General features: G+C 37.4%; 1 protein-coding gene across 28 annotated transcripts in view; it reads right to left on the bottom strand.

Annotated features, from left to right (window-relative positions):
* LOC116879910 (neurexin-3-beta) overlaps positions 1–17,713 on the bottom strand; it is a 1,111,251-nt gene that overhangs the window by 150,603 nt on the left and 942,935 nt on the right. For 15 of the 28 annotated variants that reach the window (XM_032878508.1, XM_032878526.1, XM_032878527.1 and 12 more), the window contains 2 exons: positions 6,489–6,578; positions 872–1,179 (listed from right to left, as the gene is read on the bottom strand). In XM_032878508.1, coding sequence (XP_032734399.1) covers positions 872–1,179; positions 6,489–6,578 — 398 coding nt within the window. The remainder of the gene's footprint in view (positions 1–871; positions 1,180–6,488; positions 6,579–17,713) is intronic. The other 13 variants (XM_032878512.1, XM_032878529.1, XM_032878530.1 and 10 more) reach the window with 1 other exon arrangement.

Genomic DNA, 17,713 nt, shown 5'->3' with positions numbered 1-17,713 from the left:
GTACTGATCTACAGAATCTTCTATAAACACTAACTAGGCTTGGGGTAATTTCCCCACAAGCAATTGGAATGTCTTATTTTATGCCACAGCATTTAAGGCTAATAACTCGATTAACCTCCTATCCCCTACTAACCAGATTTATGAAATACCAAGGGAGTCAGCAAAGCATTAAGTCTTAGCTTGGGTATAATTACTTTTAAGTGAAAAAACCAAACCATTACCACAAAACTAAGGACTTCCTACATAGCTAAACTCAGACCTTCATAATTTCTAATGCAATATAGGACCTCAGTCAAATATAAAAGAAATGAAATAGACAAAAAATAACAAGTGATTGATCAACAGTAATAAAACAAAGACTGCATTATATAAGCATTAGTTGAACCTCTAGCTTCAATTGCGCCTTTTTTAATGCTGTCCATTGGTCTCAAAACGGAACAATTCATATTTCAGCAAAGCCACTGAGAGGTTGTGAATAGAACTGAACTACAATACAGTCTCTCCTATGATAACAAATTTTCCTTTGCCCCTTTTCCCTTTTTACTATTGAAAAGAAAAGTAATGAAATGAAAAGGAGGAGTATTTCATGCTGAAAGTGTTAGCCATTGTTCATTTTGAATAACAGCTTTACTGTTTCAGCCATAAATATGATAGGAATAATAACCCATGAGTGCACGCAAAACTTTTATAACTTCTTGAGCAGTGAATTTGTCTTTCTCTACTCCAAGATCTTACTACGATGAGCATCTGTAGGCATCCTTCCTACAAACATAGTAATTCAGACTCTTGAGCAACATAGCAACAGTGACCTTATAGTAATGTCTCAAAGACAAAAAAGCAGAATCAATTAGGAATTGGGAGAAAGGCTTACCTGAATGCTTGCTGTCGAGCGATTTTTGCGGGTTGTGGTAGTAGCCATTGTAGTGGTGGTTTCCATGACAGTGGTAGACATTTCTGGTGGCATGGAGGTTGTCTGTGTTGTACCCAAGATTGACGGGACTTCTCCCACCAGCCGGACGCTTCCATTGATTTTAATATTGGGGTTGTTCTCAGCTGCCATGTTCAGTACTTTCAAACCATCATAATAGAGCCCAGAGAGCTGGCCTTGGAAGAGACGTCCTTTGTCTTTCCCACCAATGGCTATTTGCGCCTGGGTGTTGAAGATGGTTAACTGCCGGCCTAGTGGGTTGGGTGGAGGAAACATTATTATTCCCATATGTTATCTTTCTTTGCCTTACCTGGTCTGAATGGACCAGGCATCAAAACAGGCTTCCTTGAGCAAATGAAGGGGAGAAAACTGGATAACAAAAATTCAATAGACGTTAGCAAGTAACATTCCACTATGTTTTATCTCTTCCACTGTCTAGCGGAATATCCTAGATTAGCTGAATAATTGAGTCTCTATTTCATTACTGTGAGGAAAGAGAAATCTTGGTTCAATGATCTGCAGTACTTCAGTCTTCTTGGATATACAGTTGTGGATGACAGAAGTAACCCCCCAATCAGGTAATGACAGCAGTAAAGCCTAAATACCTACTGCACTGATTTTCAACCTACAAAGGCACATAATGGCAATTAAATAGAATTTTATATGACAAACAATTACTCGGTAAGGTAACTCAGAATATTAAATTTTAAAAATAGGTCTGATAATTAACTGAAATTAAATGAAATTCCAATTAAAAGACTTGGATTCATCACATCTGTGTAGAAATGAAGTTTACCCACCAAATACCTCATTTCCTAGAAATCTTCGTAATACATAAATTCTATCTATACTTGTTGTTTAATAAACATCGTGACAGATAATTTCCTACCTCTTTTAATGTGGGGGAGGGATGGGATGATGGCCATACAACTATATCTCTCCCTAAAACATGGGAAATAAACAAGCACTAATAATTTTTCTGGGGTGGCGGAAAGAAAAAAAAAATGTCATTCCAAATCAGTGAATTTAAAAAAAGGAGATAGGTTTTCATGAAAAAGCAACACATAAAATTCCTTAAAACAATAGGCATGTTAATGTGTTGAAAACTATCAGTAGTTAACTTATTTGGAGTCCGCATTTGGGGAACCATTTGTGCGTCTGTGAATAGAAAACTATCAGAATGAAATCATGGCAGAACAGAGTTTAGAATAGTGCAACTCAATTTATCTTCCTCCCAACTAACCCTACTTTAAAAAGCTTCTCTTAAGTGCTAGATCCTTCCCAGAAAAACTCAAACAGCTTTCTAAGGCTAAGACATTCTATGCTATTATTTCTTCAGATTATTTCCTTCTGGTTTTCCATATGGAGATGGGGGAGAAACTTATTAATGGAATTAAATATATCCTTTTTGAATTTTTCTTCACTTAAGTCAGTAATCAAACAATATTCCACTTATTTTTAATTTAATCACTTGAATTATTTTAGCAATAAATGGCTGGAATGTTTTGTTATTCCTGCCTGCTTATTAAAGGGACTCTATTTTTAAAAGGCTAAGGTTTTTTGCCCCCACAATCTCCAATATGAATAGAGGCATACAGTGATGTTTGGGCTCTTAACCTCTACCACCATTACAGGTCTTTAAATCTCTACAATGATTAGCTATCCTTGAGTTTCCAGTGTATAATGTGGAATGCCTTCTGAATGTACATTAATAGGTGAAATGGAAGAGTCAGAGAAGGGGAAATGTATCTGCTCAGAAGGAACTCTTTATACAAGAGTCAGTTCTGCTTAGGGGGTAAGACTTAAGGGCATATTAGTCAAGAATTATTTATGAATAATACCTTTTTGGAAGCTTCAAACACTGTAGTAGAGAACTGGCCAAAGAGTTTTGTTATACTGAAAATGATCTGCACTCTATAAAAATATTTGGAACATGGAAATGGAATCTGTTGGATTTGATAACAATTGTCCAGCTCCTAAGGGAACAATCAAAATAGATCTAATAGATTTCCATTATTTTCCCACCAATTCCTTCACTGCCCTGTACACATGCATCATCGCCAGTCCGTTGGCCTCTCATTTCTCACGTAAGATGCAGCAAAATGTTCAATGCACAATAACACTGGATAATGGCCTGGAGCTCAACGCTCTTTACTGCTATTTCTTTGACAACATTTTTTTTCTAGAGGGAATAAGTTTACTGCAAAAGAAATGTAATGATAGAAGGAGAGGATAATACACCCTCAACCTTGCACAGACTTCTGTGGGCCACTTAATAAAGAAAGAGCTGCATAGAAGGATATCTCTAGGACTCAGTCTAGCAGCTTATACCTCATAGCCCCAATGTCAAGCTATCCCTTCCATTCACATAACTGTTGGCCAACCATAATATTTATTCATCTCCTTTTTGGTATATGCTCTAGCACTGATGATCAGTGAATAGGGATAGCTAGTTATAGGTAAGATATCTTATATTTCTCATATTTCTGAAAGTATTTCACATCTGTAATGGTCTTCACCTTATTTTCCTAGTGATATTACTCTGCCAGTTATTACAAATAAAAAAGAGGGTCAGGGAGAATTGAAATGCTAAGTTGAATTACACTGGCTAGAAATGATGGATTTCCTTCATTCCAGGTGCCACAGTGCACTTCATAAAATGGTCTTTGCTTGTTCAAGACTAATCCAAGCATGGAGAAGGGCAAGACATGTTCCCTGGGCTGCAGGACAAAGCCACTGCTCCGCGTCTGGTTATTGCTGCAGTCCCAGAGAGATCTAATGATTTCTTGAGAACAAGACACTGGTGGGGTGAAACAGGGAAGGAAGTTGTCTATGCTTCAATTTTCCATGATGCTATAGGAAGTGTCTGGATATTTGTTTGCTTCTCTGTTTCAAGGTCTATTTGTGGCTAGATCTATTTTTCTTCTATTTCAGGAATCTTTCCTAGCCTTCTGTACCTTGGATTAGGTAGTTTAAGAGTAAAGCTGGCAGCCACTAAAGTAATAGTGGGGAACTCTATTTCTAGTTTTTTGTTTTTTTTTTCTCAGTTTCTATTGGGAAACTGAGAAACTTTCTCAGTCTCTGCCAGCTCTTCCTCTGATCAATTTAGCTCTATCAGAGAAGCAGGAGTAAGTGAATAACTGAGAATTGGTCATCACTACCCTTTCCCTCTGAAGGGTTATTATAAGGAACAGACTGGAGTAAGTTTTATCATTTGCCCAAGATTTCTCAAAATCAATGTCAGATCTCATTATTGTTATTCATTATGATCTATCTTTTTTTATAATAAGCAACTATGATATCTATATCAATATCCCAATCTAAGAATCGTTCTATCATTCATAATGCTCAATTTGGTTATACTAGTAGAGGGTCTGTAGCAGGCTACTTTCTGTTTTGTTTTGGGTGCCCCCCTTCTTGGAAGTCATTACTGTTACTTCATTTGGATATCAAGTTCACATACTGCTTAAATTAAATCTTTGCACGTCTCCAGTCAGTGTTGCACAAAGACTAATTAATTAAACCTCAGAACACCCTTGGGGAATAGGCAGTATTAGTTCTCCTCTCCTCCAATGGGAAATCTGAGATATAAAGAGGTTAAGTGGATTGTCTAAGGTCAAAAAGTATCAGTCAATAGTAGACAGAGCCAGAAAACAGACTCAGGAATGCTGTGACCCAGATCTCTTCTCCAATGACAAAAATAACTCCAAGGAGGCATTCCAAGTGCTTCCTGACATGTCTGCTTATTCATCCTTCCATCTTTACCCTTTTTTAACTTGTTGTCTTTACAAGGTCTTTTGGTATCTATTTTCTACTCCTTTTGAGGGGAAGGTTTGCTAGACAGAGGAAGGGGTAAAGCAATAGAATGAATAGATGTTACTCACCAAAGTTTTTTTTTTTTTTTTTTTTTTTTTTAAGTAACTTCAGTTACAATAGTGTAGAAGAGAGAACCTCCAAGTTTGGAAATAACCATTTTCAATATTATACACATACATAAATACATATCTCGTTAAGAAACTAGCAAGCCGTCCTCCATACCCCCCGACCCATCCCTCCCCTTCGATTTGTTGTCTACTTGAAAGCGTCCTTCTATAAGAAAGCCAACTGATAACAGTGCTATCAGAAGGAAAACTAAAAGCCTACCCATAACTTTATAATGGTTGATACAAATGAAAACGCCTGGCATGCTCTTAAACTTAGACTTCAAAAAGGCGATGGAGTAAAAGAAAATATTATTAACATAAAATTGAAAGAAAAAAAAGTTCTCTCGGACACATGAGAGTCAGACATGCATCTAGTTTTCTTCTCCTTTTTAAAAAGTGAGGCAATCATAGTCTTTAGTGTTAAAGGGACTTTATGAGCTGGTGATTACTGAACAAAATTATTTGCTTTTTAGAGTTATTCTTAATTTATTTTTAATTAGACCACATACGTTAAAAACAGGGCAAACAGTTAAGACTCAGTGAGGATTTTCCGTGTTTAAGGGTCTAAATGTTGTCACCCAACTTAAAACTGTAATTAAGTTTGCTTAAGTTGCATATTAACATATTCAATTACTTTTTATGTATAACTCAGTCAAATCTCTATGAATTTTAGGAACTCGCTGGATGTCTTGAGACAAGAGTAGCTTGTACTGGCTCAGGAAAGAAGGGAATAAAGAGCTTCCAGAAACAGAGAATTTTCTCCATTGAAAGATAATAGTTTACACCCTAGGGAACTGAAGCCACACAGAAAATTCTAACATCGGGTATAACCGCTGCCCTCTTTTATTAACAAAGTGGTTGTTTTCTTCAGCAAATCAGAACTGCTGTTTTGCCTTTCATGAGCCTTTCTTTTCCAACTCATTGTCTTAGCCACTTGCACTTTTGTTGCATAAATATCAAACACATAAGGGTATTACACAACCAAAGTGTAAAATAAGCTTTTTTTTTTTTTTTTTTTTTTAGTTTCAGCCAGCAACTAGGACACAATTAACCTCTTATGAAACACTTTTGCCTCTGAAGTTTGAATCTAAAGGCAAAATTCATCTTTCTCATTCTTTCTTCATTTAAAAGCAAATGTTAGAAAACACTGCTCCCCTTATAACATTTGTCTTAAGCAGATTAAGTTACAAGAGTTGATCTGATGATTCTTTTTGTTATTCACGCTAGAGAGGTAAAGCCAAAACAGCTTCAAGATGTAAGTTTAAAGAGTACTTTTGAAATTTCTTTAGAAAGCTTTGGTATAAGAGGTAATTTAAAACAAATTAACAAATAATGTCATGCAGTGGTTAAATTGCCATAATACATTTCTTTTTTAGAGGTTCCTGGAATTTCTTGTTTGTGGTTGTCATGCTGATAGCAAGCTAGATGTTAGTCCCTTTAACTGTATTTTAATGGCAATGTATTATAGCATGATTTATCAACATATGGCAGGTGGAAGCTGACACAAATTATAATGAAAATTAAAACAGTCATTTATGCAGCAGGCGATTATCATTTAAGGAACATTTATTTGCAGGCTTTAAAAATGAGGGTTTAGAATCAAATGATTTTAAAATGAAAGTTTTAACGACGGTTACCTTTTTCCTGCAGCCACTCCTCTACGGGCCGGTTATATTTGAAGGGGATTTTCTGTTTTACCATTTGGAAGCGTTCATTATCAGTGTTGCCTTTAAAGTTTAAAAAACAGCTTAAAAAACAATCTGAAAAGTCAATATGTCATTAAAAAACATCCTAGGTTTTTGGTTTATGAAGTTTTTAGAGATAGATATCAATTTATCTTTAGTAGAGGTGGAGTTGAAGTCACTCTGCCCTTGGTTGACAGGTTTGAGGTCAGGCGAGTCCTGGCTATGCTGTGTTCCACCACGTTTTGGAAATGTGGAATGGGATGGGAATCAGTAAGAGCTTTGGCCATTTAGAGAAACGGGTTTACCTTCACTCTTCTCTATCTGACTCCAACCACGCCTTAATTGGGTCAATGGATGCACAAGGATTTTCTTGGTCTGTGAGTAATTTACCTGCCAGACCAGCTTCATCTAGAATAGCCCCCCCCCAACCCCATGTCTTAGTCCCGCATGATCTTCTCTCATGGTAATGTACCATATCAGAAGCATGGGGTTATCTACTTCCTTATTCTTCTCTCAAGTGTTTATAACTGCTCTACCTTCTGGTGGAGGGAAAAAGACAACTTAAGCCTTGAATGGCCAAGGGAGACTTCTTACTCCATAAAGGAGACTCTGGCATCCTACCAGCTATGTTAAATAGATGGGGTTTTATGGATGGTTCTTTACATTTCTATTCCTCTGCCCAGACTTATTCTACACTTAAAAAAAAGAAAACCCAAAGTAAATATTTGTAAATCAAAGCAGCTATAAATATAGGGATAGAATATTAGCAAACTTTTAAGCCCCTACTTTTTATTACTACCAAGAGATGCAAGCATTATATGGTTATCTAGTCTCTCTCTTACGTTTTTATGAGAAGTCTTTTCTGAACAAGTATCTATTAATAAAGCCTGTTTGGGATAACGTCCTCCAAGCATGAAATACCTAATTAGTTTCAAGCCTCAAACACAATGCTTTTAACTGCTACTATGCCCCCTTATTCCTTTTGTAACTGTTGTTACCACCCCTGGATGGTTTGTCTAATTAGGATAGATTTGGAGGTGTTATTGTGGAGATATACCCCTAATGAATATGCTTCAAATCACAAAATAATGAAGCTATGCTTTGGGAACTGTTCTCTCTCATCAACCAACCTCACAGTGATCAAGCAAAAACTAGCAAATTCTAATTCATGACTTTTCACTCATAGCCATATATTGGAACTTAGGGAATCCCATTTCAAATTGCCAACATTAAAAATGAAACCATGTTGCTACAAAAGTTGGGTATTCATCATTCATCCTTTCTGATGGAGGCATAATACTCATTTGTGGAGCATAACAAATAACATGGAGGACATGGGGAGATGGAGAGGAGAAGGGAGTTGAGGGAAATTGGAAGGGGAGGTGAACCATGAGAGACTATGGACTCTGAAAAACAGCCTGAGGGCTCTGAAGGGGCAGGGGGTGGGAGGTTGGGGAAGCCAGGTGGTGGGTATTAAGGAGGGCACGTATTGCATGGAGCACTCGGTGTGGTGCAAAAACAATGAATACTATTACGCTGAAAAGATAAAAAAATAAATAAATAAAATTAAAAAAAAAAAAAGAAAGAAACCAAAATCTCAAAACAAGTGTCTTGGAAATCATTTACAAAGAAGTCTTAAAGCCAGAAAGAATGTGAAGAGCCACATGAGTCGAAGGTGACTATGACATTTCCATCTTAGGGCCACCTTCCTACAGGACTTATTCCTGACAGAGAAGATTCCACATGTGGCTAAACTGGTACCTGCTTTCCATGAGGTGCAACATGGGAAAGGGGTGGCCATGCTGGGAGATGTTTCCAAGATTCCCCATTCATTTCTGCTATGAACAAATGATTTTAAGAATCTGACTCATTCTTAGTCTGAAGGAATTAAAAAAAAAAAAAGACTAATAATAAAAACAGCAACAACAAAAACAAAGCTCATGAAAGAGACAACGATGGATCTGTTTCCAGCCTAATCATGGGATCTTATGTGGCTGGGATAAAATATATTAACATATCGAAGGATAAATGACAATAAATGGAGTATTACTTCTCATAGGAAAAAAAGGGGAGAAGAAGGTATAGGTAAAGAGAAAAAAACAGAAAGGCAATCTCTTGGTGTTTCAATAAGCTCATGGTAAAAGAAGTTAATTTTATCTGTTAATATAGTTGCCAATTAGAGATTATAATGATCCTCCTGGGTAGATCTGGGGATTCAGAACTTCATTAATCCAAAATAAAGTTGGGTAAATTCTCACATGTCTTCATAGAAAAGGAGCATGCACTTTTCTGAATAGAACCTATATCCTGTACTCTTAATCCTACCCAAAAGAAGACAGATAACACAAGGGATATCATCCATCTTCATAAGCTTTGACCCCTCTGAAGTTTTAGTTACAACAAAGTATTATGCTGAAAAATGGCAAATGGGTTGTGCCAGATTCACCTTAAATATATTCTATTACTTTGGGTTTTCTGTAACTGTTGTTGGCTGCAATATTAAACATAGTAATAACCTTCACTTCACTCACTGTGGAATGGATTAGTGAAGTCAGTAGTAGACATAAAACTAAGTGTGCTTAGAAACATGCAGGCAAAATCAGAAGTATCCAAAATGCCCAACTCTTGGAGTTCTAGATGCACTAAATTAACTAAATAAGAAGATGCGATGATTTACGTCCTTGGGATACCTAGGGGCTCTCTGTCCTCCTAAGCATCCAATCCCCATACACTCTCTTCCAAACCTAAAGCTCCACAGAAAATAATTTTGAGGCATGGTACAGGCTAGAAAAAGAGGAAAGTATGTTGGATAAGCAGTAAGTGATATGTTGGGAGGACAGCATAGCCATGATTCTACCTTAGACCCATTGGAAAGGGAAAGAGAGAGAGAGAGAGAGTCATTCTTCTCCATCTCAGCTTTAGAGACATTTAGAAAAAAATTTTTAAGTCTTCCACACCAGATTCATAGTGTCTGGCACTAAAGATAGTGATCTTGCATACTGTTAAAAGTTGTGAAAGATGGAAGGTCATTTGGAAAACCACATTGGTTTAAATTGCCACATTAACATTGTTCTTAGTCTCTTTTCATGTTCTTGTTGGTTTTTATTTTAATTTATCTCAAACATTAGTAAGAACTGTTTTAGAAACATGTGCATGAGAATGAGTTCATTTGCCCCAAGCCCCATTTTGTTAGACTGACTGAAGAGTAAACAACCTTCTAAATATAAGAATTCATACACAGGGACTACCCTGAAAGCTGAGCAAACCTTGTCAAATTCATATACATTCGTATTAAATCCTTAATGACATCCAGTTGTACATTTCATACAGCAACCAGTATGAGAATTTGAACAAAGAGTGAAATCAATTCTTCAACAGAAAGTGATGATATCCTCAAGAGAGAATGACCTTATGAACAGTAATGTCATAATGTCACTAGAAAGAGGCCTATGTACGTGACTAATGAGATTAAAATGTAATGATCGCACTTCTCAAACATACTGAGAAATCTAAAAATTGCACCATGAGATCTTCAAATAGATGTTTCCTAAATAACTTACATGGATCCGACACTCACCTACATAGACTGAATTTTGGGGAAAAACAAACAAACAAACAAACAAACAAAGCCCAAAAAACCAAACTAGTTATCTTATTCTGTTTAAAAGTGTGTGTGTGTGTGTGTGTGTGTGTGTGTTTTTAAATCAGAAATTGAGTTTTTTCATGCCACCAGCCTCCCACATTCATTTGCATCTGTATCAGTGGTTCTATTACCAAGTATTTCGACTCCTAGAGACACATCTGACTTGCACTGTTAAATTATAATATTGTGAAGACCAGAATACTCTGAGGTGAAATTATTAAGGCCCAACTGGTTCACACAGAGCTCCGACCTCTATTCAGAAATACCTCATGTTTTCTACATTTGAGCAAATCCATTTAGGATAACAAAAGGAAAACAGAGTAAGGAAAACAAAGCAAGTTGACTCTCCAACAGTCTCCCATTGCATCAGTCTCTCTTTGGGGTCCCAAAGGAGTAAAGTTGCAATTCATCCAAAGGAATGAATATTTTTTAAATTGAGAAATGGACTGATAGAAAGAACTTTTGGATAGCACAGAAAATGACTTTTATGAGACCTTTATTATCATTATCTATTGGCCCAAGCACAGATCCTATTCCTTAGCTACCACACTTATATTTTCCTTAAGCCATAATCAATACAGCACAGGAGTTAAGACCATGGGCTTTGGAGACAAATTTGGCTTTGAGTTCTAACATTAGCATTTAGCAGCTGTGTGATCTTATGCAAGCGACCTGGCCTCAGTTTCCCCATTTCCCAATCTACTGTAGGACCTGTGTAGAAAAATAAGAGGTAGAATATACATAAAACCTAGGATATGAAAAACATTCATGTTTTAAAAACTATTATTAATGTGGGTCAGTTCTTTCCTAATGATCTAAGGGAAGCGCAAAGATTCCAGGGTGTACTCCCATGACCCCAGAACTTTCTCAGACCTCCATTCAAAACATGACCATATTCCATCTGGTCCCACAAAGATTATCTTCTAAAGATCAACGAGCCATAGAAAATGAAACATCTTAAATATCCCCTAAATCTCCTAGCTGTTGCTTTTTATATTTCTGAGTCTTCTAAAATATACTTAGCTAACCCCATTTCCAAAACAAAGTGGGTTTCTAAAACCACTGAAAGTAAAAGAGCAATTCAGGCATTGACAGATGCGATTTCTTGGTCCCGCCACAGATAATGATGATATACTGCTGCTAAGTTGAGGAAGAGTGTCTTAAAGGTTCTGGCAATTTGCACCAGGCTGGCAGAAAATGTTTTTTTACAGGTAGCCTAAAAATACCATCTGAAATGTTGTCAAGCACATGGACATGCTAATAGGAATACTGTAACAACACTCGTCTGAGCAAAATTAATGCCAGAGGTATATTTTACATTTTGTTTTGAGTCCTAGAATAAAAGAAAAAAAAAACACACATTTTCTTTATTGCTTTGTTGACACTAAAAAATGAGACCACGGGTCTAATGAACAGTCAAAGAATGAATACTATGTATTAGAGCCAGAGGCAAGAGAAAATCGATGTGAGCAGGCTCAAGCAGGAGGCCATTTTCAGAGGTTCTTATAATGTCTCTCTCCCCACAGAACACTTTGTAAGTTTCAAAGCAAATATAAGACACTAAAGAAAAGGAACTAGTGAAACTCTCTAAGCTCAGCTCCGGTCTTGTTCCTGATGTTAACCCAGATGAACTCTCCCAGAGTCAAAAAGGAGGCTGTTGTGCTACCCAAAGGGCAACTAGAATGCTTGTCCACTTGGAATTGATGGATGGACCTCCACAAAAAAGGCAAGTAACTGTTATTTATAAAGTGCCTTTCAACCAAAGAGTTCAAAATGCAATTAAAGGCATCATCTCATTAATCCTCAAATATACCTTTGAGGTTGAAGGAAAAAGAACGATCTCTATGTTATGAGTCTTAAACCTTTCATGTGCCAAGGTAAAGAAATTAATCTCTTAGAGCAGGAAACTGATCAGCTGGGGGAAGTGAATTAATAGACCCAGAGCACAAGGGCATTATTAAGGAAGCAGGCTTCTTCAGACTTACTTAGGTGGTTCTGTGAGCCAAGAGAACCACCTTTCCCAAGTGATTAGATATCTGCTCCTAGACAGTAGTGTGGGTCACCCAGGCATACCCTGACTTGGCCAGTGTGTTGGCCCACACTGTCTTATATGCTTATATATGTTCAGAAATGGAAAACATATGTGGAAAGGCATATCACTTCCTTCCTATATCAAAGTCATTGTATTGATCCACCATTTCTAGGCTATGGGGGTTAAGCGGTTGAAGCAAAGATGACTCAGACACGAGTGAAAAGAGCATTGGCGGGGCACCTGGGTGGCTCAGTGAGTTAAGCCTCTGCCTTCGGCTCAGGTCATGATCTCAGGGTCCTGGGATTGAGCCCCGCATCAGGCTCTCTGCTCAGCAAGGAGCCTGCTTCCCCCTTCTCTCTCTGTGCCCGCCTCTCTGCTTACTTGTGATCTCTCTCTCTGTCAAATAAATAAATAAATAAAATCTTAAAAAAAAAAAAAAAGAAAAGAGCATTGGCTGTGGAGTCAGACTCTAGATGAAATCCTATCTCAGACATTTACCATTTCTGTGAACTTGAACAACTGACTAAATCTAGATGAGTCTCAGAGTTTCTTCACTAGTCTAAAAAAAAAATGAAGATAATAATACCATTGTTACAAGGTTTTATACAAATTAAATGCAATAATCCAGGCAAGGACTTAGTTTATAAGCAGTTAGAAGAGGATGGCATGGGGAGGGTTTGTGATTTACTTTAATTCTCAAGATCTTTCCCTAACACATGTTGGAAAAATGAGAACCATATTATAAGATATACCCTTGGTGTTTTATATCCAGACATCCAAGGGACCATGTCTCTAATCCTTGACCTTTGTTCCTGGGTGAGGTGACTTTTTGTGCAGATATGCTAACACTGAGGTTCTCTTTCATATCCCAGATCTAACTGAAAGTCCCATTTCTGTTGAAATGCAATTATACTCAGGACCATTTGCCCTGAGGCAACAATTAGGACATATATATCATGATTCCCCATCCTTCTCCTGCACCTTGAGGCCATTCTCAACCCTCTTCCCAAAGCTCATTTCTCCTGGAATTTCTCTTCATTGCTCCTCATCCATCAGGGATACTTTCAATCCCAGCAATATTAATAAAACAGGGTCCAAGAAGCTGCAATATCTTTGTTTCCAAAATTTAAGGGGATATTTTCAAGCAATTTCTAACAGAATCTGCTTCAGTATGATAGGTCTACATAGCATCTATTCTTTATTTAAGAGCCACTTTGAAAAATGACATGCTATAAATTAAAGTATAAACTGACGATAAAATTCAATTTGCTTCCATAATTATTTCAAAATGTGCACTAAAGCTAGACTAGTCCATTTCAACAGCTGAATTTTGTCTAGTGCTTTTCTGGTAAGCATGTTTAAAATATCTATGTCTCAGTGTGTCTTTAAGCTTTAATTTCTTCATATATAAAATGAGGATTATAATAATAACTACAACATAGGGTGGTCTTGAGAACTAAATGTATATAAAGTGCTTAGTACAGTACGTAGCATGACTGAAGTGCTCAATAGATCACTTATTACTATTGTTGCTATTGTGGTAACAGTATCTGATTCAAAAGGGTTAAACCCAAGTGAAGGTAAATTTACAAGAATTACTTCACTACACAATTTTTAGTGTCAAAACTTTTTTCAAATTTCCGTTCAACATAAAGCCTTAATGTCCGGTCTTCAACCATTTGACATATGATCCCTTCCAGACTTCCCCAGGCGCCTTTCTTCTTATCACTTATTTCCTCCTTGTTGCAAAAGCCACAGTGTTATTTTAGGGTCACCCTTCCCTTGTGATCCACGCATTCCGGTATATCCAACCTCTGTGTCAGCCTGGGTCTCTTTAATGTTGTTGGTTTCTTTCATTTCTTTCTAGCAACGTTCCTCTCTCCACTCCTTATCCCCTTTTATTCCTCTCATGCAGAGGAAATCAAACTCTGTTTTTAAGGGCAGAATGTTAGAATATTTGGTACAAAAAGATCATGTATGTGTGATGTTTCTATACAGCTCAGATTATAGGTAGGACGTTTAGAGGGATAATTTCAATGGAGAACAAAGAAAAACATTTTCATTCTCATAAATGGGAAAGTCACACCAAAAATCAATATGTCTGATGTCATAATAACCTGATGTTGTAGTAATCCTTCTGTTTCGACCTTATGGACTCCTGGTATTTATAAGTTATAGGTCTTCTAGACCAACCTTAAACCTCATGCCTACAAATGATTACATTATTCCCAGGGATCTAAAGACCACGATCAGTGTATCGTGTACCACCCACACTTGACCTGGTTAATATACGAGTTTGCAACAGTTGTCTAAACAACCCAACCACATCACATTACTGTCACATATTAGGCTTATTTCCAACAAAAACCCAACAGTTTCTAACTGAATTCCTTACCCAAAGTTTGGGTCATCTTGCATTCATGCAATACACTTGGTGAACTTCAAAGCAGGACTTTAATTATACACTATTAAATGTATTCTTTTTTTGTTTCATAACAGCATTCCAACCCGATAAGAAAATGCTTAACTCTGAGTCTTTTGTCTTTTGAGGAGACACATATCTTAGCTTTATGTCATCTGCAAATTTGATAAGCATATCTTTGTGCCTTTATTCAAGACCCTGAAAAATGTACAGAATAGGATTACGTGGAGGCTTTATAATGTCTATAAATTCTTTGAAATTCCTTTCTGTAAGAGATGCAGTTTGATTCTCCAACCTTATGTGTGGGCTGAACTTAGTGACTCAATTCTAAACAATAGGGTACCTTGGAAGTGACAGTGTATGGCTTGAGAGACTAGATGAAAAAAGCTCTGTCACTTCTCTAACTTTCTCTCTCTCTCTCCCTCCTTTTTCCTCTCCCTCTCAGTACCCACTCCAGAGAAGCTAATATTATATCTTTAGGACACTTAAGTCCTTAAGAATTACATGTCAAGGACCTGAGGCCACCAAACCCTTCAGGCCTCTGTAAGTCTTGAGATAACTGCAGTCCAGCTGCTCTCTTGATGTCAACTCATCCGATACCTTGAGCTAGATCCACTCAACTAAGCTGCTACCGAATCTTGACCTACAGAAACTGTGAGACAGTAAGTATTTGTTGTTTTAAGCCACTAAATTGGGGGGTAATTTGTTACACAGCAATAGATACAGGAAAGCTAGAAAGCTTCATCTGAGTGTTTCAGCTCAACCAGAGGCAGATCTCCTTAAGATGCTATCATAGCTCTCTTTATACTAGTTCAGGGAAATGAAGATACACTGTGTCTAAAACATGCGTCTGATCTGCCAATTTGTTAATGCCATCCGAAGAGAATTAGCCTAGTTCCATAAGACTTGTTTGGATGAGCCCATATTAGTCCTTAGCCATTATCAGATTCTTGTTAAATATGGTTAAATACATCACAATTTTTCTGTTAAAAACACTTGAGAATTTTTAATGTTATCGGTCTCAACTTTAAGAGATAAATCCTTTTATACACCAAAAAGTTTGGGACAATTTTCCCAAACTAGTTTTCTATTCTGGCTAAGCAAACATTAACAGGGGCTTGGGTTCAATTCTTCAATCGTCTGGGAAATTATTCATGTAAGACCCAGAGATCTGAGCTCCTTTGAGAAACTTACCATTTGCTCAGCAAAATATGGACTGAATTTTCCTATTTATTTTGTTTGTATCAGTCTTTACTTAAATTCTGAGGGAGGACGTGCTGGTGACAGATGAAGATGTGTGAGGGTGACGGACTGGGGATGAAGGGGAGTCCAAATAACCACGGAGGTCCTGCTTAAGCAAATTTTTTTTTGCTGTTTTTTTATGTTTTATAATTAAAAAGCAGTTTCCGGATTTCTGGGAGTAGAGTTCTTTGGAACTCACAGTTTGTATTTTGAGAGAAGGAGTCTACAATTTAAGGTTGAACAGACTTCAAAGATTATCTAAGAAATGTATTATCCCTCCTTTAATGTTTCTCGAACTTCCCACTTACAGCATCTTTAGAAATAGGACTCCTAGCTGAGGCAAGCATCCGAGAGTGGAGATTTTAAAGATAACCCTCCCCCAGCAAAAGTATTAATTAAGGGATTGTCTCTTCTCCTATTTGTTTGATTACATGGCATTTCCAAGGCTTTTCAAAAAATGAACTAGTTGGCAGCCACGCATCATTTGGTGCAAGATTCAAAGGTCAGAGATGCACTACTGCAATGTGGTACAAGAATCAAAATTTTCCCAGTGAAGAGATGACCTCAGGGAATGCAGCAGTTGTAGTATACCTCGAATTCATACAATGCCTCGTTAACTCTCTTTGGTAAATTAATTCAAATTGATTTGTTTGTGAGAATTACAGCATGGCCTCAAATCTGGCTACAAACAAAGGATAATGATAATGTATGGAGCTCAAAGAATATGTCTAGAGAAAAGTAGAGATCAGCAAGGGGCTGGTTTTATAGCAGAACTGTCTTTGTTAAAAAGAAAAAAAAGGAAGAAGACAAGGAAAGGAAAAAAATGAAACAAAGAACACAATTTATATAAATACAACTTATTTCATAAATAACACCGATATTTCACAAATACTCAAAACAAAGGCAGATAAAGTACTTGAAAGTGTCCAAAGGGAATATAAAAACAAGATAAATTTTTTTTTAAAAACGGACATTTCATTTTTAAAGAAGCAATTAACTCAATTTAAGCAAAGTGATAAGACATGCTGAGGGGGAAAAAAAGAAGAAGAAGGCCATGTGATATGGCAGTTAGAGCCAAGATTAATACCAAAATGTCGGATCTTAAAGAAAAGAGAGGGGAGGGCAATTCCTCAGTGAAAGCCATTAGTTTACAACTTCACATTGAGTCCTGAATTTAGGGTTGAGAGGGAGGAAGTTTAAGAGGGAAATTATGGCTGCCACAACCTTTCCCAAGCTTTCTGCCAAAGCTCACTGCAAAACAGGTCCAATCCCATTCTGACAACCACGCCCCTTTGCAATGAGACTCTTGTCACTCCTCCTGTCAACATCTGAGTCTCCTTTTCTACACTTTCTACTTTTCCACCCCTTGATTCTGGGTTGGCTCTGAGACTTGCTTTGTTTGGCACAGGGCATATTAACAAATGGGATGTAAGCGGAGATCTGAACAGCCCTTGAGTGGTGAGTGCTTGCCTCCTCATGCTGCTGAAGCCTGAGACCGCCATTATCAAGAAAGCCAAAACCAGTCTCGGCTCCTGGAAGATGAGAGATCCCAAGAACAGAGACCCCAGCCCTCCAAGCTACTTAGCTAGCTCAGCTGAGGGCCGAGACCTGTAAGTGAGGCCGTCAAGACATTCCAGGTCCATCCAAGCCGGCCTGGAACAGATAAAACATCCTTATAACTCACAAAAACATGAGCCAATAAACAACAAAGGTTTGGGGGGATTTTGTTCTGCAGCATATCTTCAATGATACAGCCAGAGAGTTGAAAAATCCAGGAAAGACTGAGAAGCAGACACTGGATAAACGAATCAGCCTCCTGTGCGAGGGTTTCCACTGAG

This window comes from Lontra canadensis, unplaced genomic scaffold, assembly GCF_010015895.1.
Source record: "Lontra canadensis isolate GAN:19392208 unplaced genomic scaffold, GSC_riverotter_1.0 scaffold64, whole genome shotgun sequence".
Lineage (NCBI taxonomy): Eukaryota > Metazoa > Chordata > Mammalia > Carnivora > Mustelidae > Lontra > Lontra canadensis.
Note: the sequence above shows the minus strand (reverse complement) of the source record. Positions and strands in the feature narration are given on the sequence as shown.